Below are 27,831 nucleotides of genomic sequence, written 5' to 3'. Positions count from 1 at the left end.
CCGACCTTGTGTAACCCTAGCCCTCTCATGTGTCTATATAAACTGGAGGGTTTTAGTTCGTAGGACAACATACAATCATACCATAGGCTAGCTTCTAGGGTTTAGCCTCTCTGATCTCGTGGTAGATCTACTCTTGTACTACCCATATCATCAATATTAATCGAGCAGGACGTAGGGTTTTACCTCCATCAAGAGGACCCGAACCTGGGTAAAACTTCGTGTCCCCTGCCTCCTGTTACCATCCGCCTAGACGCACAGTTCGGGACCCCCTACCCGAGATCCGCCGGTTTTGACACCGACACCGGGTTTGTCGACGATGTCCGTGCCAGTTGGATCGCCGCTCGTGACTACCCTCTCCGCTGTTGACGCCTGGCAGCTCTGTGCTAAGCTTCCTCGACAGTTTATGAAAGGCTGGGGAGCCAACCTAGGCTGCAACCTTCGTGAGCGGAAAAGGGGAATACTCGAATCCATCCAGGCCTTAGACCTCTGGGCAGACTCCTCTGGTTTGTCCTCGGATGAGTGGCTCCTCCGTTACGACCTTGAGGACCAGCTGTTGGTGATCTACACCGATGAGGAGTCTTTCTGGCGCCAGCGTGGCACCCAGCGTTGGGTTTTGCATGGGGACACCAACACGGCATACTTCTAGGCCATCGCTAACGGTCGCCGCTAGCGCAACTCCACCCCCTCCTCTGGGATGGGGAGACCCTCCTCCAGCGCCCAACTGAGATTCACGCCCACATCGATGGCTTTTACAAAGCCCTTTTCTCACCCTCCCCTCGGTGAGGGTTGTCTCTGGCCCCGTCCTTTTGGGACCCTCACCAACTCATCACTGACAATGAGAACGCGACCCTTACGCCCCCCTTCTCGGAGGCTGAGGTGTGGGCGACCATCAAGGGGATGAACCATGCTTCTGCCCCTGGTCCGGATGGCCTCCCCGCGAACTTCTTCCAGACCTTCTGGGATGTGATTAAGCCGGAGGAGATGGCCCTGTTCGAGGAATTCTATGTGGGCACCATTGACCTCTCGCGCCTCAACTACGGGATCATCACACTCATCCCCAAGGTGGCGGGGGCTTCTGACATCCGCCAGTTTCGGCCAATCACGGTGATCAACGTGATATTCCGTATTCTGGCGAAGGGGTACGCCAATAGGGTGACCCTTTTAGCTGACCGCATCACCCATCCTAACCAATCGGCCTTCATCCACAACCGCTTTATCTTAGATGGAGTCTTAGTCTACCATGAGGTTCTGCACGAGGTGCGCACTAGGCGACAACGTGAATTCTTCTTGAAGATTGACTTTCACAAGGCCTATGACACCGTCTGCTGGGACTTCTTGCGGGAAGTGCTTCTCCGCAAAGGCTTTCATGACCGCTGAGTCACCCGGGTTATGCAGATGGTCTCATCTAGTCGGACCACGATTAACATCAACGGGGAGATCGGCCCCTACTTCCCCACTTTCTGTGGGGTTAGATAGGGAGACCCCTTTACCCCGTTCCTGTTCAACATGGTGGTCGACGCCCTTGCCACCATCCTCGATAAGGCTAAGGTGGCGGGCCATATTCGCGGGATTCTCCCCCATTTGGTGGTGGGGGGAGGGGTCTCCCTGCTGCAATACTCCGATGACACCATCATCATGGTGGAGGGCTCTGAGGGTGACATTGCCAATCTTAAGTTCCTCCTCTTGTGCTTCCAGCAGATGTCTAGGCTTAAAATCAACTTCGATAAGAGTGAATTTATGATCTTTGGATATTCTCCCGAGGAGTTCTAGCTCATTGCCGACCGCCTTAACCGCCAGCTTGGGTCCTTCCCCACTTCTTACCTAGGGGTTCCCATCAGTGATTCGCGCCTTCCCGTCGCGGAGCTGCAGCCTACGGTGACTAAGCTCCAACACCGGATCGAGCCGTGGCAGGGCAGATGGTTGTCCAAGGCAGCCAGGACAGTGCTCATCAACTCCTCATTGTCCAGCCTCCTCTTGTTTCTGGTGAGCTTCTATAGTCTCCATGAGACCCTACACCATGATATTGCCAAGTACCAGTCTAGATTCTACTAGGCTGGCGAGGGCAGAAGTACCTATGGTCAGCTGGCCCGACATCTGCAAGCCTCGCGACGAGGGTTGCCTGGGGATCATGTCGCCCAAACGCATGAACATCGCTTTGCTAACCAGGTGGTTGTGGAGAATCGCCAATGGTGATGGCGGTCTTTGGCTTGACATCATCAGGAACAAATACCTTCGGGGCCAGCCGCTCGCCTTTTGCCAGCGGTCTGGAGGGTCCCAATTCTGGCAGTCTGTCATTCAGCTACTCCCGATCCTCCGTATTGGCTCTTCCATCTCGATCGGTTTCGGTTCCACTATGTTGTTCTGGTACGATAGGTGGGCGGGTGACGTCCCCTTTGTCGCCCGCTTCCCGGACTTATTCTCCATCGCGGTGGAGCCTAGGACTTCTATCGAGGTTGCCCTTGCGGATCTAGGGCTCCTCGCGTTCCGCCGCCCCTGCGGTCCCCTAGATGTTGCAACATGGGATGAGATGCTTGAGTGCATCGCTCTCCACACCCCTGATGTTGATAGTGTTTTGGATCGCATATCTTGGCGTGTGGAGCCCTTGGACCATTTCTCCACTAGGTCTCTGTACCAGGCCATCGCCCCCGTCGATGGCCCCGGATGCTATCACAGCTGTTTGAGCCATCAAACTGCCGCTCAAGATCAGGATATTCTTGTGGCAGTGGATTAGGGGTCAGGTACCTTCTGGGGTGGAGGTGCTCAAATGTAATGGTCCTGGGGATGGGATGTGCCCCCTCCGTGATACAGTGGAGGAATCAAACCACCACTACTGCAGGATGCTGCTAACGCGGCACTGCGACCAGAGACCCTTCGATGAAACTGTGTGCGATGCAATAATCACAAACAGTGGTGTAAAAACCTGTCAAAAAAGGCGCAAAATGTTTGCGATGACGGATGCATCAAACACAGTTCAAATTTTAGTTGCGTGTGCGATTCAGGGTATACGATTCAGTTCAATTAACCGTTTTCGATGAGGAGGAACAAAAGAAACGGGCAGCCAGATGAAAGTGTGTGCGATGTACAACATACAGTTCACTCGGATGAACTGTTTGTGATTAGGCAACACAAAAGAAACAGTCAGCCAGATCAAGATGTGTGCGATGTACAACATACAGTTCACTCAGATGAATTGTTTGTTATTAGGCAACACAAACGAAATGGTCAACCAGATCAAGGTGTGTGCGATGTACGACATGCGGTTCACCCGGATGAACTATTTGCGTTGAGACAAGAGAACAGAAACGGTTCAATATAACAAATACCATAAATATTGCAAGGTTCAAATTCAAAGATTACAACGCCCAAATTCAAACATTGCAAGATGGATGACAGACGAACATACATCTTCAAAACTAGAAATAACATTATTATCAAGAAGGAGAGGTATATAAGGCGATTGTTGTACCTGAAAGTTGTAGTATTTGACAGACGAGTAGCCCACCACTTTCAATTTGGCGCAGAAATGACATTGATTCTTGTTGGACCTTATTGATCAACTACAAGTAATCTCTCAAGTGAAGGTGTGTCCAGGATGACCATATTGTGGTCCACCTTTTGTGATCTCTCGTTGCAGCACCGGTAACACACATAAATAGTCCGGAGAGTCCTGGAGGTGATGTGCAAGGTACTCGACCAATTCATCGCCTGAAGATGAAGGAACTCGAGTGCAGTACAGTCGCGGAGCAGGCGCTCCATGTCATCCTTTGGGATGCGGACGGTGACGAGCTTGAGGTGATTCAGTTGTGGTAGAAAAAGAGCGGGCGCATCATTAAGGGGGGGGATGGCAGTTCATGAACTTGGCGAGGCGCAATATGGGCGCGAACCAGAGCGCGGATGTTGGCAGCAAGCGCGTATGCCCATCATTATAACTTAGCTTCTCGAGCTGATCTATGGCGCGGGATCGGAACCACTCGTCAAGCTTGGCTCGATCCTTGCCGTTGGAACGGAACTTGCCCGTGATAAGGCCTTTGATTGGGCCATCGTGGTCGCCGAGGATCTGGGAGAACGCATCCAAGCTTTGACGATAGCCATGTCAGAGCTTGTGGGCATCGAGGAGGTCGACAGGGGTGCAGAGCCATAGGGTGCGCCACAACCGGGAAAGGGCGGCTGTCCTCGCCCGATATTTGATTGGGAGGAGGGATATGATGACTATCAACATATCATCGGGGAGGTTGTTGATGAAGTCTAGGCCTGCTGGAGTCGCTTGCGGTTCTTTCTCGACCCGCCTTCGCTTGTTGGCAGCCTCATTCTCCACCTCCTCGGTGGGGACGGAAACCTCTATCTCCATATTCACGCCGTGCTCCGGTGCTTCAGCAGCCCCGGCGTCGGCACTCCCTCTGATGGGGCCCTTCGGCGGCATCCTCGTACACTGACGGCTTTGAGGACTCAGAGCGGCATCGAGGATGCGGGCGAAGAGAGAGAAATTGTGTGTGTGGCGAGGATGGGGGGGTGCAGCCGCTCGGCGGCGCCATTAATATAGACCAGTGGGAGCGAGGCGGGCGGCGGTCCAAGGCTGTCTCGCTTCCCGTGAGAACGACTGCTTAATCTCTAGTATGAATGAAATCTATACTTAATTACTGAATTTTAGTTGCAAAAATAGATAGTGCTATTGATTTTTAGCTGCATATTTTGACAAATCGCAGTGTCTCTTGGCTTAGCGCCGAAATCTGGCTTTAATTTGCATACCGTAATCTAAACCGTTTACGCTGAAGAGATGCACAGATCCTGTGTTGAACAGCTCGTACGCTTTCCGGTGAGCCTGCGCACCGGACTGCGCTCGCATGCCTCCCGTTCAGTCAAGCAGCTGTCCACACGACACCTCCTATAGCCATTAAAGCCAAGATACGTGGCGTCACGTGAATGGTTAACCGAACGCACACGGTTTGAATTATACAGACACTTGAGATATTAAAGTGGCAGCTATTTTTTTCAAAATGCCTTTGTTGGCTGTCATTATTCGAGTGCGCCTTCTCTCAAAATGAACACGAAAAAAACCACAACAAGTCGGGTGCCCTTACATGATAGCATGCCAAGTTTCATGAATTTCAAACGAGTTTTATATTTATTAGAATTTAAAAACAAAGTATCTCAACATTTTGCCGGCAATCAACGGTGCCATGGTGTTTGACATTCATTCCCATTTCTTGCATGCACCCAAGGATACAAATTTGATTTTTCAACCAATTTATATGCACTGGAGCATGTGCATGTAGTTCAAATTTGAATTATGCACATAATTGCATTGAAAACTCAGATAATGCATAAAAATGTCCAAATGAACCCCGAAAAATCACAAAAATTGACACAACACTCCTGTTGTTCTATGTTGACACGAGAAAAAAATTTGAAAGCAATAAGAGGCAATGGATATCGTTTCGTCCCCAAAGGTGGGATGTTCCCTATGAAAACCATCATGCTTGTTGTGAGAAGTATATACCCAAACCTGCCCCAAATGGGACAAAAAAATTTACCACGGCATGTTGATGCCGCTCCATGATAGCATGCCAAGTTTCATGGATTTCAGACGAGTTTGGGATTTACTAGAATTTAAAAACCAGGCATCTCAATGTTTTGCCGGCAATCAACGGTGCCCTGTTGTTTGAAATTCATTCCCATTTCTTGCATGGGACCTAAGCATGCACCCAAGGACACAAATTTGATTTTCAACCAATTTATATGCACTAGAGCATGTGCATGTAGTTCAAATTTGAATTATGCACATAAATGCATTGAAAACTCACTTAATGCATAAAAATGTCCAAATGAACCCCCAAAAAATCACAAAAATAACACAACACTCTTGTTGTTCTATGTTGACACGAGTAAAATTTTGAAAGTAATAAGAGGCAATGGATATCGTTTCGTCCCCAAAGGTGGAGCGTTCCCTACCGAAACCATCATGCTTGTTCTGAGAAACTTTGGTTTGTGAGAAGTATATACCCAAACCTGCCCCAAATGGGACAAAAAATTTTACCATGGCATGTTGATGCCGCTCCATGATAGCATGCCAAGTTTCATGAATTTCAGACGAGTTTTGGATTTACTAGAATTTAAAAATCAGGCATCTCAATATTTTGCCGGCAATCAACGGTGCCCTGGTGTTTGAAATTCATTCCCATTTCTTGCATGGGACCTAAGCATGCACCTAAGGACACAGATTTGATTTTTCAACCAATTTATATGCACTAGAGCATGTGCATGTAGTTCAAACTTGAATTATGCACATAGATGCATTGAAAACTCACTTAATGCATAAAAATGTACAAACAAACCCCGAAAAATCACAAAAATAACACAACACTCATGTTGCTCTATGTTGACATGAGAATTTTTTTGAAAGCAATAAGAGGCAATGGATATCATTTCGTCCCCAAAGGTGGGGTGTTCCCTACCGAAACCATCATGCTTGTTGTGAGAAGCTCTTGTTTATGAGAAGCATATACCCAAACCTGCCCCAAATGGGACAAAAAATTTACCACGACATGTTGATGCTGCTCCATGATAGCATGCCAAGTTTCATGAATTTCAGACGAGTTTTTGATTTAATAGAATTTAAAAATCAGGCAACTCAATGTTTTGCCGACAATCAATGGTGCCTTGGTGTTTGAAATTCATTCTCATTTCTTGCATGGGACCTAAGCATCCAAGGACAAAGATTTGATTTTTTTTAACCAATTTATATGCATTGGAGCATGTGCATGTAGTTTAAATTTGAATTATGCACATAAATGCATTTAAAACTCACCTAATGCATAAAAATGTCCAAACGAACCTTGAATAATTCCAATTCTTTTATGGCACACATATAGTTGCATGATCACTACAGATAAAAGGTCTAGCAATTCAAACACCGTCCATGGCCGCTGTGACCCCATTATGTAATTCAAATCAAGACGAAAAATCAAGTAGATCCCACACAGTTTATTATAACCAACCGTGTGAGATGCAGCACAAAATATCTTGGAGCACCGTCGGAGTATAGTACACATACGACTTACGCGAGAAGGTGCGATGGCTACAGTCCACAGTCCACTCCGAATAAGGGACCGTGTCTGATGACACTTTGCGCGCCAGTTTTTTGGCTGAAGCGATTCCAAATTTTCGCCTTCCGTGGAAATATCTACCTCCCCGCCCCCCTTACCAAAAGCCACATTTCCCATGTTTCTACCTTCCTTTCCAAGTTGAAACCTTTACTCCTTGATTGCAGCGCCGCCGCCTCCTCGTCGGCGACCCTCCTTCACGCTGCTCGGCCTCGCCTATCCAGGCAGGTAATCCACACCCGACCCTCATCCTCCTCCTTCTTCCAAATCCCACATGCCCCGACCGCCGGCGCGAGCACGACACCTTCCACCCAAATCACCGACCCCTCCACCAAATAAGCACCGGCCTAAGCCATGGTGCACGTAGTATAGCCAGGACCTCAAGGAGCATTTGGCAGCGGAGAAGCAAATCGCGGCCGCACGCGCGGATGAGGTCGCGATGGCTGCCATTCGTGCCGACCCCCAGATCTTGGAGGAGCACCTCGCCCTCGAGGCCACCGTTGACGCCTCGCGCGCCGACGCCGTGACGCGGTTGGCTGCTTTAAATGACAGTTCATGGCGTTTTCTCGAGGCCATCATCGGTGCCTTCGACGAAGACTACGAGGTGTTTTTTCAGCGTGCACATGCTTACCTCATCTCGAGAGCCAGCATGTTGGTGCCTGGAGCGGCCCAGGCAACTCACCACTACAACAAGGGCACCCACGATGCGGAGGCCTCGCCCTCTTCCATGTCCAAGGAGCCAATCATCATCGATATCTCTGACAATAAGGAGTAGCTTGTCTTATTAGCTCACTATAAGGACCCATGTTCAGTTTGCTAGCTACTGCCTTTCCTTAACAAATTCTAGTGAATTTTGTTATCTACTTTTACCATGCAATCTTTTGCTATAGTGTATATGTTCTATATGTCATGCAATGTGGTGTTCAATTAACTACTTGGTTCAATTCTGCAAATGTGATGTTTAATTCTTCAGGGTGCAATATTTTCAAGTTGTTAATCATGCTTGGTTTGGTTAACTGTCTGATCTTCTATTAGGGGTATGTTATATTGTTCAATTGGTGTTTAGTTAACTGCTTGGTTCATTTGTTGTGGCTTGGTTCACTTGTTATGGTGTTTAGTTAACTGCTTGGTTCAATTCTGCAATGCGATGTTTAATTGTTGTGGCTGCATTCTGTTATTGTATACCATGTGAGGAATAAATCGAATTTGGTTGTGCTAAATACATGAGAAACAAATACAATTGCTATATTTCCAAGTTGTTAAGCATGCTTGGTTTGGTTAACTGTCTGATATTCTATTAGGAGTATGTTATATTGTGCAATGTGTTGCTCAGTTAACGTTTGATTCATTTGTTGTGGTGTTTTGTTAACTGCTTGGTTCAATTCTGCAATGCGATATTCAATTGCCATGTCTGCATTCTGTTATTGTATACCATGTGAGGAATAAATCGAATTTGGCTGTACTAAATGCATGAGAAACAAATACAATTGCTATATTTCCAAGTTGTTAAGCATGCTTGGTTTGATTAACTATCTGATCTTCTATTAGGAGTACGTTATATTGTGCAATGTGGTGCCCAGTTAACGTTTGGTTCATTTGTTGTGGTGTATAGTTAACTGTTTGGTTCAATTCTGCAATGCGATATTTAATTGTTGTAGCTGCATTCTGTTATTTTATACCATGTGAGAAATAAATCGAATTTGGCCGCACTTAATACATGAGAAACATATACAAATGCTATATTTCCTTGTTCTTAATCATGCTTGGTTTGGATAAATGAGTTTTTCCATGTGGCTTGAATTAATCTGATGAATCTGCAATGTGCTTATTTTTTATCAACATATTTTACTGATAGCATGCAAACCCTTACTTAACCTGATGACTAACTACCTTATATGTGTTGCAGGGAAACAATGGGAAGCACTGATGTTTACAAGATGGTACTAACTATTATAACTTGCCTTTTTTATTCCTTTGCCCCGTTTCCAATATAGAGAAGATATTTATGCACACCTTTGTTTTCAGGGTTCACTGATGATTACCTCTCAAACCACCTCTATGGTCAGAAGGCGAGGACAGTTTCATACAACACCCACGGTTCAATATTGAAGTGTTCCTGAAGAGGTCGAAGGATGGATGATCAATCATCCACATGCACTGGCCTAAAGTTGCAGAGACCTTCAACATGAATGAAGGCTCAATATTCGCCTTTCGCTTCAGCAATTTTTCAGATGAGATGCATCTCTCTATGTACCGTATATGATGCTAATTTCGAAAGGTTCTAGATGTTGCATGTGAAACTTGCTGCTGGTGCAGCTGTGTAATGGGGTAGCTGAGTGCTGAAGCTATATCATGTTGTACTCCGATATATTTCAATTATGAAATCCTGCTTCCTTAGTATGGAAATGAAATATATTATGTGCTTAATATGAATGTCAATTAGATTAGTAAATGGATTATTAATAATAGGGCAACTGGCCCGCTAATTGACCAATTAGCTTGCTAATCGGGTTTTCCTATTGCAAACGGTTAATGAGAAAACACCATGGGCGATGACCTCAGGCAACGCACACAGTTTTTAAGAATAAACCGTGTTGAATCAATGAACAATCACACACGACATTCTTTTTGAAATGTTTGCGTTACGCCACCTTGCGCAAACGTTTTCCTTGTAGTGACTGTGTGAGATGTATATACGAACGGAAACGTTTAGTGGTGACTGACTGTGTGGGTGTACTTACGACCAGAAATGATTTCGCCTGTGTAATTGTATTTTTTTGAGCACTACTGTACGTATTTCTGTATTTGAGTGCTCGCCAGTCGCACACGACCTTATTTTGCCGAGCGTGTGTGCCAGGAGGGCATATCCCCAACGGTTTCTGGGTCATGTGGGAGGAACCCCCCTATCGCCCACACTCACTTGACGACGGTTCCGAATACCGTCACGAAAAAGGGTTAAAAACCGTTTGTTTAGGACCGACGCGTACCAGTGCATATCTTCTTTGCGTGTGATACGGCCCAATTCCTTTGAAGTTGTTTTCGCGAAGCCGTTGGCGGTCACTGATGCCATACTAATGTCCCCCACCTCTTCGCAGAAATCCAATCCTTCCGCCCATCGGCCCGCCACATTAGGTGCCTGACCATTGGGGTGCTCGCGTGAACGCTTTGGACGGTCCGCAATAAGCTTATGATTCAGCGTATTCTCTTTCGACGTGCCACTGACGCTGTCTTTAAAATGTGTGGTTCCCCGCAGCTGTGGCGGCCGGTTAGCCGCTCTTCCGACTGAGACGCCATCAACACCATCATTGCCGACCTTCACTCGATGGCGCTTCGTTTGGCGCCCCTGCTTTCGCCGCCTCCTCCCGATCCTAATTAGCCTGATTTGGCTGCTCCACCCTGTGTTGGGTCTGCGCGTGTGTCTTTTCAGGGCTTATTGAGCTGTACCCCTAGTAGAACCCCGTACTATTGTCGTGTGCTACTTTGTGTGTGTGGATTGAACTTGTGTTGGATGTTGTGTTCTGACGGTTTGCTTTATATATAAAGCAGGGCGAAAGCCTTTTTCGGTAAAACGGAGGGAGTACTACATAGTCAGGAAAAGAAAACTAGAAATCAAGGAAATTAAACACTTAATACTACCGAGCCCATGAAAATAAATAGGCAACCGGAAGCAGGTAGTGGGCCGTAATCTAGCCCACTCGCCGCTTCCACAAGCGGCCCAGCATCAACTGCCCTTCTCTCTCTTCTTCTCCCCACTAGAGTCTGCATTTGGAGGGAGCGGAAGTAAAGTCGCGCGCCCAGTCCCCTCCATTTTCCCGCCTTCCCCAAACCCTAGTCTCCGAGGCGATTTTCGATCCATCCCACCGGAGAAGAAGACGACGGAGAGGATGCGCGGCGGCACGGTGCAGATCAACTGGCACGACCTGCAGCCGGTGCTCACCCTCGACTTCCACCCCGTATCCCGCCGCCTCGCCACCGGCGGCGGAGACCACGACATCAAGGTCCGCCATTCTCTTTTCTCTGCACAGGAGATCCGAATCTCGTGACTGTGCCGTGCCTCCTCGGTCCGGCCTGTGGCTGATTTTCTAGCTGGGGTTGCAAGGATAGTCCGTGAACTTCACGCCCGCACTTATCCCCTCCGATTTCATGGCGTTTGGCTTGCAGATCTGGGCGATAGCGTCGGATGAGTCGGAGGAGAAGCTCCCCACCGCTTCCTACGTCAGCAGCCTCTCGTCTCACAGCTCCGCCGTCAATGTTCTCCGCTTCTCTCCTTCTGGTAGGTGGTAACGTAATTTCATAATATCTTCAATGTCAGCGTAGGCAGTATCTATTTGTTATTTTCATTTCATTTGAGAAGTTTCTTATGTTTTCTTTCCTGGGAAAAATGTAGATAAAATAAACACCCAATGTATTTTTTTGTTTGAATACGCTTAATTAACCCCATCTTTTGCACTGGTTACATGCAGGTGAAAATCTGGCGTCCGGTGCTGATGGTATGTTCAATTTTGCACTGACACCTATTTGTTTCGCTGTTATGGAAGGCACCAGTTCTCCCAATTCAATGAGGAAGAAATTTATTGGTTGTTCCCATACGGAGGGTTTGAAGTTCACAACATAACCAACACAATAGAAAACAGCCAGAAAAGTATCCACCACTCTGCTTGGTCCTGTAGTCAGCATGTTTGTCACGAGCTCTACTCAAAGGCATGCTTGTGTACAAGCACCACTTGGTTGAGCATTTACATCTGTTGTAGAAGTACAACTTAACTTGTCCTACTTGAAGCTATTGTTGTTGTAGCTAATTGATCGGGTGAATTTTGTGTGTCCTAGGTATGTAAACTGGTTTCTTCGGTAATTGACATCTGATGGTTTAAATTTGACCGAGAAAAGTAGGAAAATTTCTACTGCGGCATTTGAATTATATTTACATGTTTGGTTGTACAAGTTAGGGTATAAAGTTCTACAAAACTAAGACCAAACTGGAAAGCTGCTGAACGCTGTTCAGCCAATCACCAAATTAACCTGGCATGTCTGTAATTTCGCTCCCATCTCTCAATAGTTAGGTCTTAATTGTTGAACATGTTATTTCCAACAATCTGTATTCACCAAGGTGCTAGGTTTGCAACCTTTATAACTCAAGGCACTCTAATATTTCATTGAGATCATGAAATGCTTCACACACCAGAGATTAACAGTTACATTGAGAGAATAATTCCTGCGCCTTTGTGTGACAGGTGGTGGTATTATCCTTTGGACATTGCACTCCACTGATGATGGCGAGGCTTGGAAAATACACAAATCCTTATTGTGAGATATACCATCTGAAAATAATGGTTCCTTGAAGCAGCACTCTTGTTTTGATGCATGCTCAATTATTTTGGCCTTGTTTGTATGGTAGGTTCCATCGCAAGGATGTTCTTGACCTGCAGTGGTCGAGTGATGGGTCATACCTTGTTTCTGCTTCAGTTGACAACAGTTGCATAATATGGGATGCTAATAAAGGTAATTCCTACCAAAAACAGGTGATTCGATGTTTGCACCATCTTGGCTTCTGTATCATATGCTTGATATGCAACATCATTCTCAGGTGTGGTGCAACAGATGTTGGAAGGCCATTTGCATTATGTTCAGGGGGTGGCATGGGATCCTCTGGGTCAATATATTGCCTCTTTGAGCTCTGACAGAACTTGTAAAATTTATGCAAACAAGCCTCAAGGCAAATCCAAGAATACAGAGAAGATGAACTTTGTTTGCCAGCATACACTAGTGAAGGCAGAACTTCAAAATCATGACGAGTCTAAGGTTCGTCTGATGTACTTTAACTGCCACATCCTTTTGATGTGCATTGAACAAGTAAGATAATCCTTTATCTTGCAGCCACCAGTTAAAACTCATTTGTTTCATGATGAGACATTACCATCTTTCTTCCGGAGGCTGGCATGGTCACCGGATGGGTCTTTTCTGGTACTGCCAGCAGGTATAATTATTTTACCACGTGCACACAATTTAGCTTACCTTCACCACATTCTCTATTCCATTAACAAGTTTTGCTCTCTTCTTTATCTTAACCAGGCCTGTGCAAATACTCATCTGAAGTGATCAACACTGCCTATATTTTGTCAAGGAGAGACTTGTCAAGGTAGCGCATTTAATACTTGAAATAACATCTCTATGATCCCACCTTTAAAATAAATGACTCCATCCTTTGAGTTCAGCCGGTGCCTACAGTAACATAATGTAAAGAGTAAAGCATTAAATAAGCTATATCACTGATTTGTTCCTTCGCATTACACGAATATCCAATCAGAAGTAAAGTTGAAGAAGGCTGTACATAATTTCACAGGCGCTTCTGGAAATTAGATCGACTTGCTTCATCTAAAAGTCAGTTATAGGATGGAACTAACGTTCTAACCTTTGAGAGCTCTTTGATTCCCTAGTTGTCTTAGAATGCTATAAATAGTTGTGTGGTTTCTGGATACACGCTAAATTTTTAGGGTTTTTATGGCATAAATGATAAAAACCCAAATTTTTAATATCTTATTTCTTGAGCGTATAACTTATTCCAGTATACATAGTTTTGTAGCTCTTTAGGATACTAATTTGTTTGGCCTTGCAGGCCTGCAATACAACTCCCTGGTGCAAGTAAAGCTATAGTAGCAGTTCGTTTTTGCCCTATTGTTTTCACCCTACGTGGTTCTCAATCAGGTAGCTTCATTGGCTTGCAACCCCGCTAGGAGGTTCTCACGGTGTTACTGATCTGTTACAGTGAAATTGAACTACTTCTGTACTGTTGCAGAAGGTTTATTCAAGCTTCCTTACCGAGCTGTTTTTGCCGTTGCCACTTTCAACTCTCTGTATGTCTATGACACCGAAAGTGCCGCTCCAATTCTAATACACGCTGGTCTACATTATGCCGCCATTACGGATATTGCATGGTGAGTACAACAACAGTTTTTGTGCTTCTAGAGTCTTCTCCATTGGTTAAACAGGAACTCAGTCTATTTGGCATTCCTACTGGAACTAGAAATTTATCTTTTCCTTATTCTGCCAGGTCTCCTGATGCGAAGTACTTGTCATTGTCATCACGAGATGGTTACTGCACTATTATTGAGTTTGAGAATGAGGAACTAGGGCAGCCACATGCCCTCTCAGGTATTTTCTATATATTCCCTTTTCTGTCTCCTCTCTTTCTGGGAGGGCGGTTTGCAGATAGTTTCTTATCATGACCCCAATCATTGGTGCATCTTACCTTATGATGCAACAAAGGTTGACGAGTTGACCAGTCAGCGAGTCGTTCCGAGGCTGAGACTCATAGGCTATGCGTGACTAATCGACACTAGTCGACACTGAAGTTCCGACTCATAGACTAGTCGACACTGAAGTGTAGTCGGCCCTGGAGTTGAGACTCATAGACTAGTCTTGACTAGTCCCTGGACTCGTAATCCATGGATGCAACTCCCTTTGATTCATGGTTTAAGACAAATGTGCATAATTTTATGCTGCTAGATGCTAGTAAGATGGACAGTTGTCCATCATGGCATGCATTTACTTGAAAATGCTCTTCTAAAAGTTCAATTTTCTGAAAATCTCACAGGAAAAAAGGAAGTTACAGAGGGAAATGTCACATGCAGAAATACCAAGCCACCAACAGTAGATAGCATGGAAGTTGATGTCAGTACCCGCAAAATTAAGAAGTCAGGCAGCCCCGTGGGTACAGTGACACCTCCACCAGTGTTGGCCGAAAATAGCACATTGAGTAAGCCTACTTTGAAGCAATTTACTCGCGTTGCAATCAACTATGTGGCTGAATTGGTTAAGATTATGACATCTTGTGTAGTACTGGACAATCACTTTTACGTTAAAGTGTAAGAAATTTTGTTTGTGCCCATGTTCTCCTTCAGCTCTAGCCCCAGAATTTCCCTTCTGATCATGGTACACACTGAGGAACCACATGGAATAATGGTTTTGTTTCTGAACACATTTAGTTATGAGTAACATGCAACCGCTAGCCGTTCTGACATTGGTCATGTTTAATTTTGTTAAAATAATTCCTACCACACACATAAGTCGGCCATACACAATGCCAACAATAACAATCACATTTAATAGACCAAATAGTCTTCCAGTGTGTTTATTTCAGTTAATGTCAGTATATACGCTCATATGAATATTGTATATCCATCAAGGTCCAAGGGTATGGATATCATTCTAAACAGGGTAGTAACTCTGCTTAATAGTCTAATAGAGTTTCAGTCTGAATCTGCATCCTTTATACATTGGCTATCTTTGTTCCTTCTTGCATGCACTTTCCCCGTGGCGACTGTCCTTTCATGGTTATTCTTCTGTACTCTTCAGGAATGAAGGAAGGAAATGTGGCCTGTGAACATGCAAAGCCAAAGGCAGACAGCATGGACGTTGGTGTTGGTGCCAGCAAAGCTAAGACGGAAGCCAGTCCTATGTCTGTAGAGGTGACACCGCCACCAGTGTCAGCCCAGAAGAGTGCATCGAGTAAGCCTACTAAGAAGCGAATTACTCCTATTGCAATTAACTAAGTAGCAGAAGTAGTTAGAATCATGATATCCTTTGTATTGACAACAAGTACTGGAAACTACAAATTAGGTTACTCTGTAAAGAAATGTAGCCTGCTGCTGTTTTCACCTTCTGCTGTAGTCCCAGAAATCCACTCTGCTCATGGCACGTATGGATCAATTTTATGGGCAGAAAGATCATGTCTATTTGCGAGCACATTTTGTTAAGAAGTAATTTTCGCTAAGTGTCTTTTCACTGTTGTGTGATATTTTGTTAAGGAAATCCATTCATAGACATAAATTGCTCATATGTATACTTATTCGCTAAGGGTCTTTTCACTGTTTGTTCTGTGATATTGTGTTAAGGAAATCCATTCATAAGACATAAATTGCTCATATGTAACTGCTGACAACAATAGTTTGCATATCAATTCAATCAAATTGGGTCTCCGACGCCCTTATTTCAATCACACGAAGGAAGATACAGTCTTTATCAAAATAATAAATGCATGAAACCAGTGTGGGTGTGGATTTGATCATTGCCTCGAGCTGCTGAAGTGTCATCAGTGCAGGCAATCTTGGGCAGATTGTGCCATCGTCTTAGAACTTGGTAACGCGTGCCTTTGATTTTGCAGATGATTTTTCTTTGTTGTCTGCCTCTTCAAACCTGATATCTTCATCTTCTGAAAGGACCTCAATCTTCTCGCCGTGGGGCCCTGACTCGATCTTCTCATCAACATGGATGTGTCCGGTGACGTTGATGACCTCTGAATCCTGCTTTGCTTTGCCCTTCTGTTTCTTGTTCCACATCCAAGCGTTGTGGTTTCCTGCTGTGGCTGTGCCTGACTCTTTGTTGACGGCCTCTGATTCCTTAACCACCTCTTGGAACTTGACGTCCTCGTCAACTGTCAGCCTGACGGCCTTGGATCCCCCAGGCCCTGACATGGCCGATTTGTGGACATGGACATGGTCGCTGAAGTTCAGTACCTCTGCCCTCCTTTCTGTCTTCCTCTTCTTTTTCTTGTGCAAGCAGAAGGCAGCTAGGCACGCAAGCAGGAGGAGCCCGCCTAGGGAGACGAACACCATGATGATGACCATGTGGTGTGGAGGGCTAGGCGGAGGTGTTGGCGGGCTGATATGTGGTGGTGGGGCTAGTGGGTGTGGTGGAGGTGGGCGAATGGGCGGTGATGGTGGGGGTGGAGCACGACGAGGTGGCGGTGGTGAGGGTGGAGGTGGAGCACGGCGCGGCGGCGGTGGCGCACGCCGGGGTGGAGGTGGGGGCTGAGTTGGCGGAGGTGGAGCACGGCGTGGAGGAGGAGGCTGGGTTGGTGGCGGGGGAGCACGGCGTGGAGGCGGCGGGGGTCGAATGAGTGGCGCAGGCTGCCGTGGTGGTGGTGGGGCTTGAGGGCGCGGCGGGGGTTGAACGGGTGGCGCAGGCTGTCGTGGCGGTGGCGGCGCTTGAGGGCGTGGCGGCGGCCTTGGACCGAAAGGGCTTGGTGGCGGCCTTGGACCGAAAGGGTTTGGAGGAGCGTAGGTGTTGGGTGGAGGGAAGAAGGGGAAGGGGAAGCCGAGGCCTGGAGGGTTTGGGTTGAAAGCCATTGCCGGATGAGCTAGTTGATGATGCTCGCTCTGGGACAATGCCGCTGCTGCTGTAGGTGTAGTGAGAGGAGATGGTGCAGTGAGTTGTGGTGGTGAGCATGAGCATGCATGTGGTTATATATGTGCTTGTGTTGTGGGAGGGAAAGAGACGAGGAGTGTGATGTGGTTTGAAGATTTGAGTGACTTGGCTGCAATGCTACGGCTTGAGCTGGGGTACGTTGCTTCTAAACAATCCGTTCCTTGGCATCAAAGCCCATGTAGCTGGCCGGCGGCCCTTGCTCTCTCTTTTTTGCCACTTTGGTCCTCATTCGTAGATCCTAATGAAATCCTACCTACACAGCCACACTACACGCCGATATGTGTATCTATCATTCATGGCTTTATTCCGAATTAGCGTAGCATATAGATCATCATCATCTTGTGTCCATGACAAAAAAGAAATAAAGAAAGATGGATGTATTGCTTGACTGAAGCTCTTCTGATTATTTCGGCCAAGTGGTTGCACCTAGATCATTCGATCTCCGTCCAGGTCCAGACGTTGTGCGCTGATGACATCCCATCAGCCTAACATCATCTCCTGCTACTGAAAGATATAGCTTGTAAGCATGCAAAAACCGCATATCAGATACTTGAGTGTGTTGCAAGGCCATCTTCCGAAAGGCCACGAATGGCACTATGCCCTCCAGGATTTCATGCACGATTCCTCACCTGTCCGAAGTTACAAAGCGACTCTGGCCGTGTGTATGTTCATATGTTGAGGCTGGGACAAGTCTTCCCCGATCTGAAACAGATCCGTTATAAAACGTGTGATTTTGGAAAGGAAGCGATCAGCGAGCACCCTTGCTACACCCCCAAGGAGCTCCTATTTCTGATAGGTGAATGCCGAGCTGAAACTGTGACGCTGATGTTTGGATGAAGATGGTCTAACTGACACGACAATTGTTTCTGAACGTTTTGCTGAAGTTTACTTGAGAAATGGTATCTCAGGGCAGGGCATGTACTCAGATTTTATTTCTTTGACATTTTTCTCCCGCATTTCTACTTTACATATCCTCAGTAAAGTTGCTCAACTATATCACGATGAGTTGGCCTGTTTCATGATCTCTTGCAGTAATATAATGCAGAGGCAGAAGAAAAAAAGTAGTTAGTCGAACAATAAAAGGGGCACAAATTGATCAGACAAACGAAACGATCTGAATCCAGGGCCATGCAAAATCCAGGTTGAGAATCGGCTGGCGTCATGTTTTTTTGACAGCTCGGCTCATGTCATGTTTGTACGCATCACTTTATCTTTTTAGGTGAATCACTTATTTTGTCTCGACACGAAATCACGAACAGCAACTAAAAAAAAAATCACGGACAGCTTGCTAAAAAACGAGGCAAGCCCCAGCTCAAAAAAGGTAAAAAAGGCGGCAAGCCCCACCTCATTTTTTTGAGCAAAAGCCAGAGCTCATAAAAAAGGAAAAACAAAGCGGCAAGCCCATCACAGTGGCACATCACTAATTACGTCTTCGGCCTGCTTGGCCCAGCTAACAGCATCGTACCCGAGTTTCAAAAAAAAAAAAAACATCGTACCCCTAGGAAAAAAAGCTAACAGCATCGTCTTCCTTCCCGCCGGCCACCGCACGAACTTTGAGAGGACTCGAGAAGATCAGAACGATGAGCGGTAGCGCGTTCGACGCGTTCAAGTCGCGCGTGCCCGCGGCCTCCCCGGCACGCGCCGCCTACACCGCCGCACGCTCGAGGCCATGCGCCTCCGCCGCTGCCACCGCACCGTCGACCACCTCACCGCGCCCCCCTCCTCGCCTCCTCGGCATTCTTACCCATTTCAAGCGCCTCGTCGCCGTTGAGACCCAGGAGATGTACGACGCGCGGAGGCACGCCGACGAGCTGCGCCGCGCGCCCAGGCCGCCGCTCGTCGTATCGCACCATCCTCCGATGCCGACCGCGCAGTAGCCTCATCCACTCATTCTGGTAAGCTCCTTCCTCTATGGATTCTCGCTCTTCTCTCGTCTTCCCCATAAGAGAAGAAATGTCTTGATTGTCTTGACTGCTTGCGCGTGCGTTGTTTGATGCAATGCCTCCCCCAAAGGCCTGCTTCCATGAGACTATGGTTAATGTTTTTGGTGTTGCCGTTTGGTACTTTGATCATCTGTTGGAGCAAATCACAGCCGTGAAAACTCTACAAGATAGAACTCTGAATTCTTTAGTGTAATTGCTTGAAGCCATGAACTATGATATGCAAAAGTGCTGTAAGTTGGAGAATGCAATTGCTGAAATCGAGTTTGAACACGAGAATGTAATTCCAGAGTCTTCGCCGCAAGTTTAAACATGATTTAAAATGCATCTTATTTCTGGTTATACACTTGTAAGCTTTTTTTTTCTTCGAAGGGGGGGGGGGGGGGGCTCCCCGGGGGGGGGGGGGGGGGGGGCTCCCCGGCCTCTGCATCAGAGTGATGCATACATCCATCTTATTAACCAAAAAACAAAATGTGCCAACAAGATTCTAAAGTCTCCAACTTAAAAAAAGAAAAGACAGCTCACACAGAACCTAAAAGGCTAGAGACACAAACTAGCCAAGAGAAGACGCCACAACCGGCTGGCTAAAAATAGATAGATAAACTAATTGCCTATTCTATTACATGACCGCCATCCAAACCGGTTGAAGATATCCCGAGCTACCATCTCCGAACGGATAGATCCAGTAACCAAATGCTTCCTGGCCTCCATCGGAGTGAGTAGCGACCACGAACGGATCACTGCCGTGGCTCGGAAAATAACCTGCAAAAAATGAATACGTGATGTTTTGTTAAAAACCAAATCATTTCTGCAATTCCAGATAGTCCACAGCAAAGCGCAAACTCCAACCCGAATATGTCTTGCTAAGTCAGGCTCAATCCCATTAAGCCATGTCCCAAATAATGCGTTGACAGAATTCGGTAGAGTAATATTAAAAGCAATGTGGACCGTCCGCCAAAGGATTTTGGCCAACGGGCAATCAAGAAAGAGGCTTAATCGTCTCATCCCGATCACAGAAACTACACCTAGTAGGTCCTGTCCAATTACGCTTTATCAAGTTGTCTTTTGTTAAAATAACTTGTTTATGGACAAACCACATAAACACTTTTATTTTCAAAGGAACTTTGACATCCCAGACATTCTTGGAAGTTGGAATGGAGTTCGAATTAATAACATCAATATACATTGATTTAACTGTAAATACTCCAGACCTAGTCAGTTTCCAGCGTAATTCATCGGGTTGGTCAGAAAATTGAACCTCCATGAGTCTCCTAACTAGATGGAACCATTCTTCCCAACGATTGCCCGCTAGCGATCGTCTAAACTGAATATTAAGGGGGATAGATTGAAATACCATTGCAACGAACACCTCACGTCGTTGAGCAATCCGATATAAAGACGGATATTGAATGGCCAAGGGTGAGTCGCCAAGCCAAGTATCCTCCCAGAAACGTGTACTAGCACCGTTTCCAATAACAAACCTCGTCCTATTGAACATTGATTGTTTGACTTTCATTAGTCCTTTCCAGAAAGGTGAGTCAGTCGGCCTGACTGTGACCTGGGACAATGTTTTAGTCTGGAGGTACTTGCTGCGAAGGATCTGCGCCCACATGGCCTCAGTCCCGGATGAGAGCTTCCACAGCCACTTATTAAGAAGGCATCTGTTCTTAACTTCAAGATTCTCAATACCAAGATCCCCTTGGTCTTTCGGTCGACAGATGATATCCCATTTAGCAAGCCGGTATTTTCTTTTAAGTTCACCACCATGCCAAAAGAAACGCGATCGATAGAAGTCCAGTCTTTTCCTAACACTAGCTGGGACCTCAAAGAACGATAAGAGGAACATAGGCATACTCATGAGCACCGAATTTATCAAGATTAATCGGCCTCCGTATGACATGAGCTTACCCTTCCAGCAACTCAGTTTCTTCTCAAATCGGTCCTCGATGCACTTCCATTCTCTGTTTGTCATCTTACGATGATGAATCGGAATACCTAGGTAGGAGAAGGGTAAAATCCCCAACTCACACCCAAACAATTGCCTATAAGACTCCTGTTCGTCTTTGGCTCTACCAAAGCAGAACAACCCGCTCTTATGAAAGTTAATCTTTAACCCGGTCAATTGTTCAAATAGGCATAACACCAGCTTCATATTTCTCGCATTGGCCAAGTCATGCTCCATAAAGATGATTGTATCATCTGCGTACTGAAGGATGGATACACCTCCATCAACAAGATGAGGTACCAAGCCACCCACTTGACCATTCTCCTTAGCCCTTCCTACCAAAATTGCTAACATATCGACCACAATGTTAAACAGGATAGGGGACATCGGATCTCCTTGTCTTAGGCCTTTATGTGTCTGGAAATAATGACCTATATCGTCATTCACTTTAATTCCCACACTCCCTTTTTGCGTAAATGATTCGACCTGTCGGCGCCAGGCTTCATCAAAACCTTTCATACGCAATGCCTGTTGGAGGAATGGACATTTGACCTTATCGTACGCTTTCTCGAAATCCACCTTAAAAATTACTCCATCTAATTTTTTGGAGTGGATTTCATGGAGCGTTTCATGAAGGACCGGCATGAAAGCAGTTTGGGATTGTTGCACCACAGAATGCGTAATCTGTGTGAGCCTATTAGTCCCGACCTTGGTGAAGATTTTGAACTAACATTGAGGAGGCAGATCGGCCTGAACTGCTCAATTCTCACAGCATCCGTTTTCTTAGGGAGCAATGTGATAGTTCCAAAATTCAAGTGAAATAATTGAAGCTGTCCAGAGAACAGATCATGAAACATAGGTAACAAATCCCCTTTAATAATGTGCCAGCACTTTTTATAGAACTCGACCGGGAACCCATCCGGTCCGGGAGCCTTATTGTTTTTCATTTGTGCAATAGCATCAAACGCCTCCTTCTCTGAGAACGGGGCAACCAGGATATCATTATCGGAAGCAGACAATTGAGGCACATCCCCAGTCCTGAACTCATCGAGGGAGACACAATTATCCTCCGGAGGTCCAAATAACTGCCCATAATACTCGGTAATATATGTTTTTAGATTATCCTGTCCTAAAATAGTGCCCTCATCTTGTTCAAGTTGAAAGATTCGCTTCTTTCTGTGCTTACCATTGGCAATCAAGTGAAAGAATTGAGTATTCACGTCCCCTTGGACCACTTTGCGGACCTTAGCTCGCAAAGCCCACTTCAACTCTTCTTCGCGGAGAAGTTCTTTCAACCTCTTCTCCGCCTCAGTTTTAACCTGGAGCTCAGCTGGCAGCAAAATCGCGGATTCGGCAACGCTCGACCGCCGTCCTACCTCCCACACCCTTAGCCCATTCCTTGTGTAACGCCCCGGACACACCCTCCGGTGGTCGTTACTCCTGGTGGGATCTAGACTGGCCCCACAGATCAATACTAGTCTTTTCTGCGCACTTTGTCCTCACTCATGCGCACCCGGGAGCAACTTCCCGGTCGGTCACCCATCCTGACACTACTCCAAGCTGAGCACGCTTAACTTTGGAGTTCTGTCCGAATGGGTTACCGGAAAAGAAGGAATTCCTTATTGATATGAGTAGTCTATCATCCCTAATAAGCCAGGCCATCACATACACCCCCACTCGGAGGAACCGACGTCCTCGTCGGGCCACAGGAACGTTCCCTCTTGGCACAACCGTCTGTGCATCCAGTCCGGTACATGTGCCATGCCGTGTGCCACGACGGGTCACAAACGCCATGAACAACATGACCGCGCACCTGTCTGCAACCATCCGTATAACCCCGAGGGTCGGCTCTGATACCAACTTGTAACGCTCCGGACACACCCGCCGGTGGTCGTTACTCCTGGTGGGATCTAGACTGGCCCCACAGATCAATACTAGTCTTTTCTGCGCACTTTGTCCTCACTCATGCGCACCCGGGAGCAACTTCCCGGTCGGTCACCCATCCTGACACTACTCCAAGCTGAGCACGCTTAACTTTGGAGTTCTGTCCGAATGGGTTACCGGAAAAGAAGGAATTCCTTATTGATATGAGTAGTCTATCATCCCTAATAAGCCAGGCCATCACATACACCCCCACTCGGAGGAACCGACGTCCTCGTCGGGCCACAGGAACGTTCCCTCTTGGCACAACCGTCTGTGCATCCAGTCCGGTACATGTGCCATGCCGTGTGCCACGACGGGTCACAAACGCCATGAACAACATGACCGCGCACCTGTCTGCAACCATCCGTATAACCCCGAGGGTCGGCTCTGATACCAACTTGTAACGCTCCGGACACACCCGCCGGTGGTCGTTACTCCTGGTGGGATCTAGACTGGCCCCACAGATCAATACTAGTCTTTTCTGCGCACTTTGTCCTCACTCATGCGCACCCGGGAGCAACTTCCCGGTCGGTCACCCATCCTGACACTACTCCAAGCTGAGCACGCTTAACTTTGGAGTTCTGTCCGAATGGGCTACCGGAAAAGAAGGAATTCCTTATTGATATGAGTAGTCTATCATCCCTAATAAGCCAGGCCATCACACCCTGGCAATCAGGTCTAAGAACCCCTCACTTTCAAACTAGGCCATCTCGAATGAGAAGGTGTTTTTGTTTCCCACGTGGTTCGGCTCCCCTGAGTCCACGAACAAGGGTGTGTGATCGGATATTCCCCGCGAGAGAGCTTGCACCGTGATAAGAGGGAATTTCTGTTCCCACTCCACGCTCGCGAGAACTCGATCAAGCTTTTCGTATGTCGGGTTTGGCAAAGCATTAGCCCAGGTAAACTTTCTACCAGAAAGCTCTATCTCCCTGAGATCCAAGCTTTCAATAATGGTATTGAACATAAACGACCACCTGCCATCAAAGTTTTCATTATTTTTCTCCTCTCTCCTCCTAATGATATTGAAATCACCCCCGACCAAAATTGGAAGCTGCTCGGACCCACAGATTCGAACAAGGTCCGCCAGAAACTCCGGTTTAAGCTCGGGATGTGCGGCACCATAAACCGCCACCAAAGCCCAGTTGAAACCATCAACTTTAGACCTAACTCGAAACTTTACCGCGAAGTCGCCCATCACTACACTTCGGACTTCAAGCGAATCGCATCTCACACCCAGCAAGATACCACCGATCTTCCTCGCGGAGGGAGGCAATGACAATCGAAATCAACACCACCCGCAAGAGAGGATAGAAACTGAGGCGCAAAATTATCTCTACCGGTTTCCGATAGAGCAATAAAATCTAACCGATGTTCCAGAGAAGTCTCAGCAAGAAACCTTCTTTTAGCCAAGTCTTTCAGACCTCTGCTATTCCAAAAGATTCCTTTTATATTTCGTCATGAATTTTTTAGTAATCCGAATCCTAGCACTCCTACGAACTGTAGAATCGGGATAAATCTTCCGTTTCCACTTACGCTTTGGTTTACTAGGCTCTGTCGCCCGGTCCTCATAACCGGGCTCAACGGAACTAACAACGGCAATATCTAGGGGCACATCATCGTCCTTAGACTCTTGTAAGCTAACTAACTTTCAAAGCTAATTTCTCCATACGATGGGCTGGTAGAGGCTCTTTTCTAAATTTTGTGGCTACTATACGTAGGCATATGAAATGTTCTATGCTTAAATAATCTCATGAAGTTAACATAGAACACATTGCACACTAGATCTGAATGACTACCTTGTAAAATTTGGATAGTTTTTGTGTCAGATGTTTGATGCAAACATCTTAAAAAGTGCTATACATGACTGCTGGCCATCACTAAAAATGTGTGAATAAGTTTCATACATCTTGTTGTGAACTAGACATTTGCTGAAATCTTTAGTTGATGATAAATTTTCTTTTAATTATTTGGGGTTCTTCGGATTATCCTGGTTTAATGCGTGGTTGCTTCAATGAGATCTCCTGATTCGTGTGTGAAAAAAAGCATGGCATTAATATGGTAGAACAGAACTGAAAAAATGCGCATTAGGTCAGATGAAAAAACAGAAGTGCAGCCAGTGAAATGTCATTTCAGACAACTTCTTTTTTTGACAAAGATTTCAGACAACTTCTATTATTGACGAATGACATTGAGACAATATATGAGTGTTAGAGTACGTAATGGGCCTAATGGGCCCGTTAGTCTTAGGGTTAATTAGAGATAAGAGTCACTTGCTTAGGGGTCAAGTAAGCCTTGCTTGGGAGTCAAGTAAACCTCTCTATATAAAGAGAGGAGATGTATCAATCTAATCAAGCAAGAATTAAGAAGGAAATCCCTTCCCTCTTGCCCGGCCGTGGGCAAAAAGGTCCCCGGCCGGCCCTCTCGCGCCCTCCTTCTAGCAGCTCCATAACAATTTGGTATCAGGTAGCTCAGTTCCAATCATGTCTTCGTCGCCTCCCACCCCGTCGCTTCCGCTGCCGACCGTCACCACCGCGCCGCTGGCCATCTACACCGCCCGCTGCCCTCCCCGTCCGCGCCGCTGGTCGCATCCTCTGGCGCCGCCACCGCCCAGATGTCGGCGCCCTCCACCGCACCACCGTCCGCCGTCTACACCCCGGAGGAGATCACCGGGGTCCTCAACGACCTCGTCACAGCCGTCCAGGGGATCCGGCTGTACCTGGCCAGCCCCTACGGGCCGCCGCCGGGCTGCCGGCCCTGCCGTGGTACTCGCCGCATCCAGGGGCCTCCGCGGCATTCGCTGGGACGCTACTGCCCCAGTTGCAGCTGTCGCCCACCGCCGCCCCGCAGTGGCCGGGGCCGGCTCCTGCCGCGCCTCCAGCGCCCATCGCCGCCCCCGCGCCGCTGTGGTTGCCGTGGCAGCCGCCGCACCAGGCGGCCTTCGCCACGCTCGCGGGGCCACTTCAGCTGCCATCCATCGCCACCACCGCCCAGCCCTGGCTGCACTGGCAGCCGCCGCTCCTGCCGGCCTCCGCCGCGCCCGGCGCTCCGCCGCAGCAGCCGCTGCAGCAGCCGCTGCAGCAGCCACCGCCGGTTAGCTCCGGCCCCGCATCGACCGCGCCGGCGGGAGTCCCGCTCCACCAAGTCCAGTCCCCGCCGTCGTCGTCACCACTTCCGTCTTGGATCGCTACCCGCCATGTGTCGGCGGCGGTGAGGCTGCAGGCTACTGCGCGCCGCCTCCTAGCGCGTCGGTGTGTGCGGGAGATGCGTGGTCTGCAGCTGCCGCTCCTCCAAGTTGCCCTTCGCTGCGCAAAGGACCTCGATCTCATCCGATGCGCCGGGGATCTTGGGCATGCGGTTTCCCCCACGGGCAGCGGGCATGCTGTTTTTCCCACGGGCAGCGACCTCCAAGTCTGCGACATTGGCGGTTGGGGGGGCGCACCCCTCCTCGTCATTCTCCATCGCAAGCCCCCCACTCTTCCTTGTGCGGTGCAGACCAACAGCCGTCCGACAGGAAGAAGGCACGGTGTCACCAACAACAACGCACCACGTAGCACCACTGCATTCCGTCACCGGGCGCCGCAAGGGCGCCTCTGCTGGTCACTCTTGCGACCACTTCCAGGTGGTCCTACACATGCACTCCTTTTGTCCAGATGGTGTCCATGGGATCCAGGTGGCTGTACACGTGCATGTCCGACGTGCGGATGGTGTCCACTTTTTGTTAAGGGGTCCAAAATTATGTTGGGGAACGTTGCAGAAAACAAAAATTTCCTACTCGTTTCACCAAGATCATCTAGGAGTTCATCTAGCAACGAGTCATTGGATGCATCTACATACCTTTGTAGATCACGCACGGAAGCGTTCAAAAGAACGGTGATGATGTAGTCGAACACGACGTGATCCAAATCACCGATGACCAAGCGCCGAACGGACGGCACCTCCGCGTTCAACACACGTACGGGACGGGAGACGTCTCCTCCTTCTTGATCCAGCAAGGGGGAAGAAGAGGTTGAGGAAGATCCAGCAGCACGACGGCGTGGTGGTGGATGCAGGGCGTCACAGCAGCAGGGCTTCGCTTGTACTACGAGGGAGAGACGTAACAGGGAGAGAAGGAGGCGCCAGGGGCTGGGTGTGAAATCCCTCCTCTCCCCCCCACTATATATAGGGGTGCCAAGGGGGGTTGATGCGCAGCCTAGGAGATCCAATCTCCTATGGCCGGCGGCCAAGGGGAGGTTTCCCTCCCCCCCAAGGCACCTAGGGGTGCCTTCCACCACTTGGACTCTTCCTTGGTGGAAACCCTAGGCGCATGGGCCTAGTAGGGCTGGTGCCCTTGGCCCATATAGGCCAAGGCGCACCCCCTACAGCCCATGTTGCCCCCCGGGACAGGTGGCCCCACCCGGTGGGCCCACGGGACCCCTCCGGTGGTCCCGGTACAATACCGATGACCCCGAAACTTGTCCCGATGGCCGAAACAGCACTTCCTATATATAATTCTTTACCTCCGGACCATTCCGGAACTCCTCGTGACGTCCGGGATCTCATCCGGGACTCCGAACAACATTCGGGTTACTGCATATACATATCTTCACAACCCTAGCGTCACCGAACCTTAAGTGTGTAGACCCTACGGGTTCGGGAGACAAGCAGACATGACCGAGACGACTCTCCGGTCAATAACCAACAGCGGGATCTGGATACCCATGATGGCTCCCACATGCTCCAC

At 47.7% G+C, this 27,831-nt stretch overlaps 2 protein-coding genes and 1 pseudogene across 2 annotated transcripts; 2 read left to right on the top strand and 1 right to left on the bottom strand.

The window, feature by feature from the left end:
- Window positions 1-10,862: 10,862 nt before the first annotated feature.
- On the top strand, window positions 10,863-15,875 carry LOC125521327 (chromatin assembly factor 1 subunit FAS2 homolog). Its single transcript, XM_048686385.1, has 13 exons — window positions 10,863-11,098; window positions 11,262-11,373; window positions 11,564-11,590; window positions 12,332-12,404; window positions 12,496-12,599; window positions 12,685-12,899; window positions 12,975-13,074; window positions 13,170-13,236; window positions 13,714-13,802; window positions 13,894-14,032; window positions 14,149-14,249; window positions 14,692-14,853; window positions 15,453-15,875. Exons 1-13 carry the CDS (start codon window positions 10,985-10,987, stop codon window positions 15,647-15,649), a joined length of 1,500 nt encoding a protein of 499 aa, XP_048542342.1. The 5' UTR covers window positions 10,863-10,984; the 3' UTR covers window positions 15,650-15,875.
- Window positions 15,876-16,056: 181 nt separating this feature from the next.
- Window positions 16,057-17,328, bottom strand: LOC125521329 (protein TRACHEARY ELEMENT DIFFERENTIATION-RELATED 7A-like). Its single transcript, XM_048686386.1, has one exon. It carries the CDS (start codon window positions 17,222-17,224, stop codon window positions 16,226-16,228), a length of 999 nt encoding a protein of 332 aa, XP_048542343.1. The 5' UTR covers window positions 17,225-17,328; the 3' UTR covers window positions 16,057-16,225.
- Window positions 17,329-18,883: 1,555 nt separating this feature from the next.
- LOC125525027 lies at window positions 18,884-19,509 on the top strand (annotated as a pseudogene).
- Window positions 19,510-27,831: the final 8,322 nt, after the last annotated feature.

This window comes from Triticum urartu, chromosome 7 (genome assembly GCF_003073215.2).
Source record: "Triticum urartu cultivar G1812 chromosome 7, Tu2.1, whole genome shotgun sequence".
NCBI classification, from domain to species: domain Eukaryota; kingdom Viridiplantae; phylum Streptophyta; class Magnoliopsida; order Poales; family Poaceae; genus Triticum; species Triticum urartu.
The sequence above is the reverse complement of the archived record's forward strand: the minus strand, read 5'-3'. Positions and strand labels throughout refer to the sequence as shown.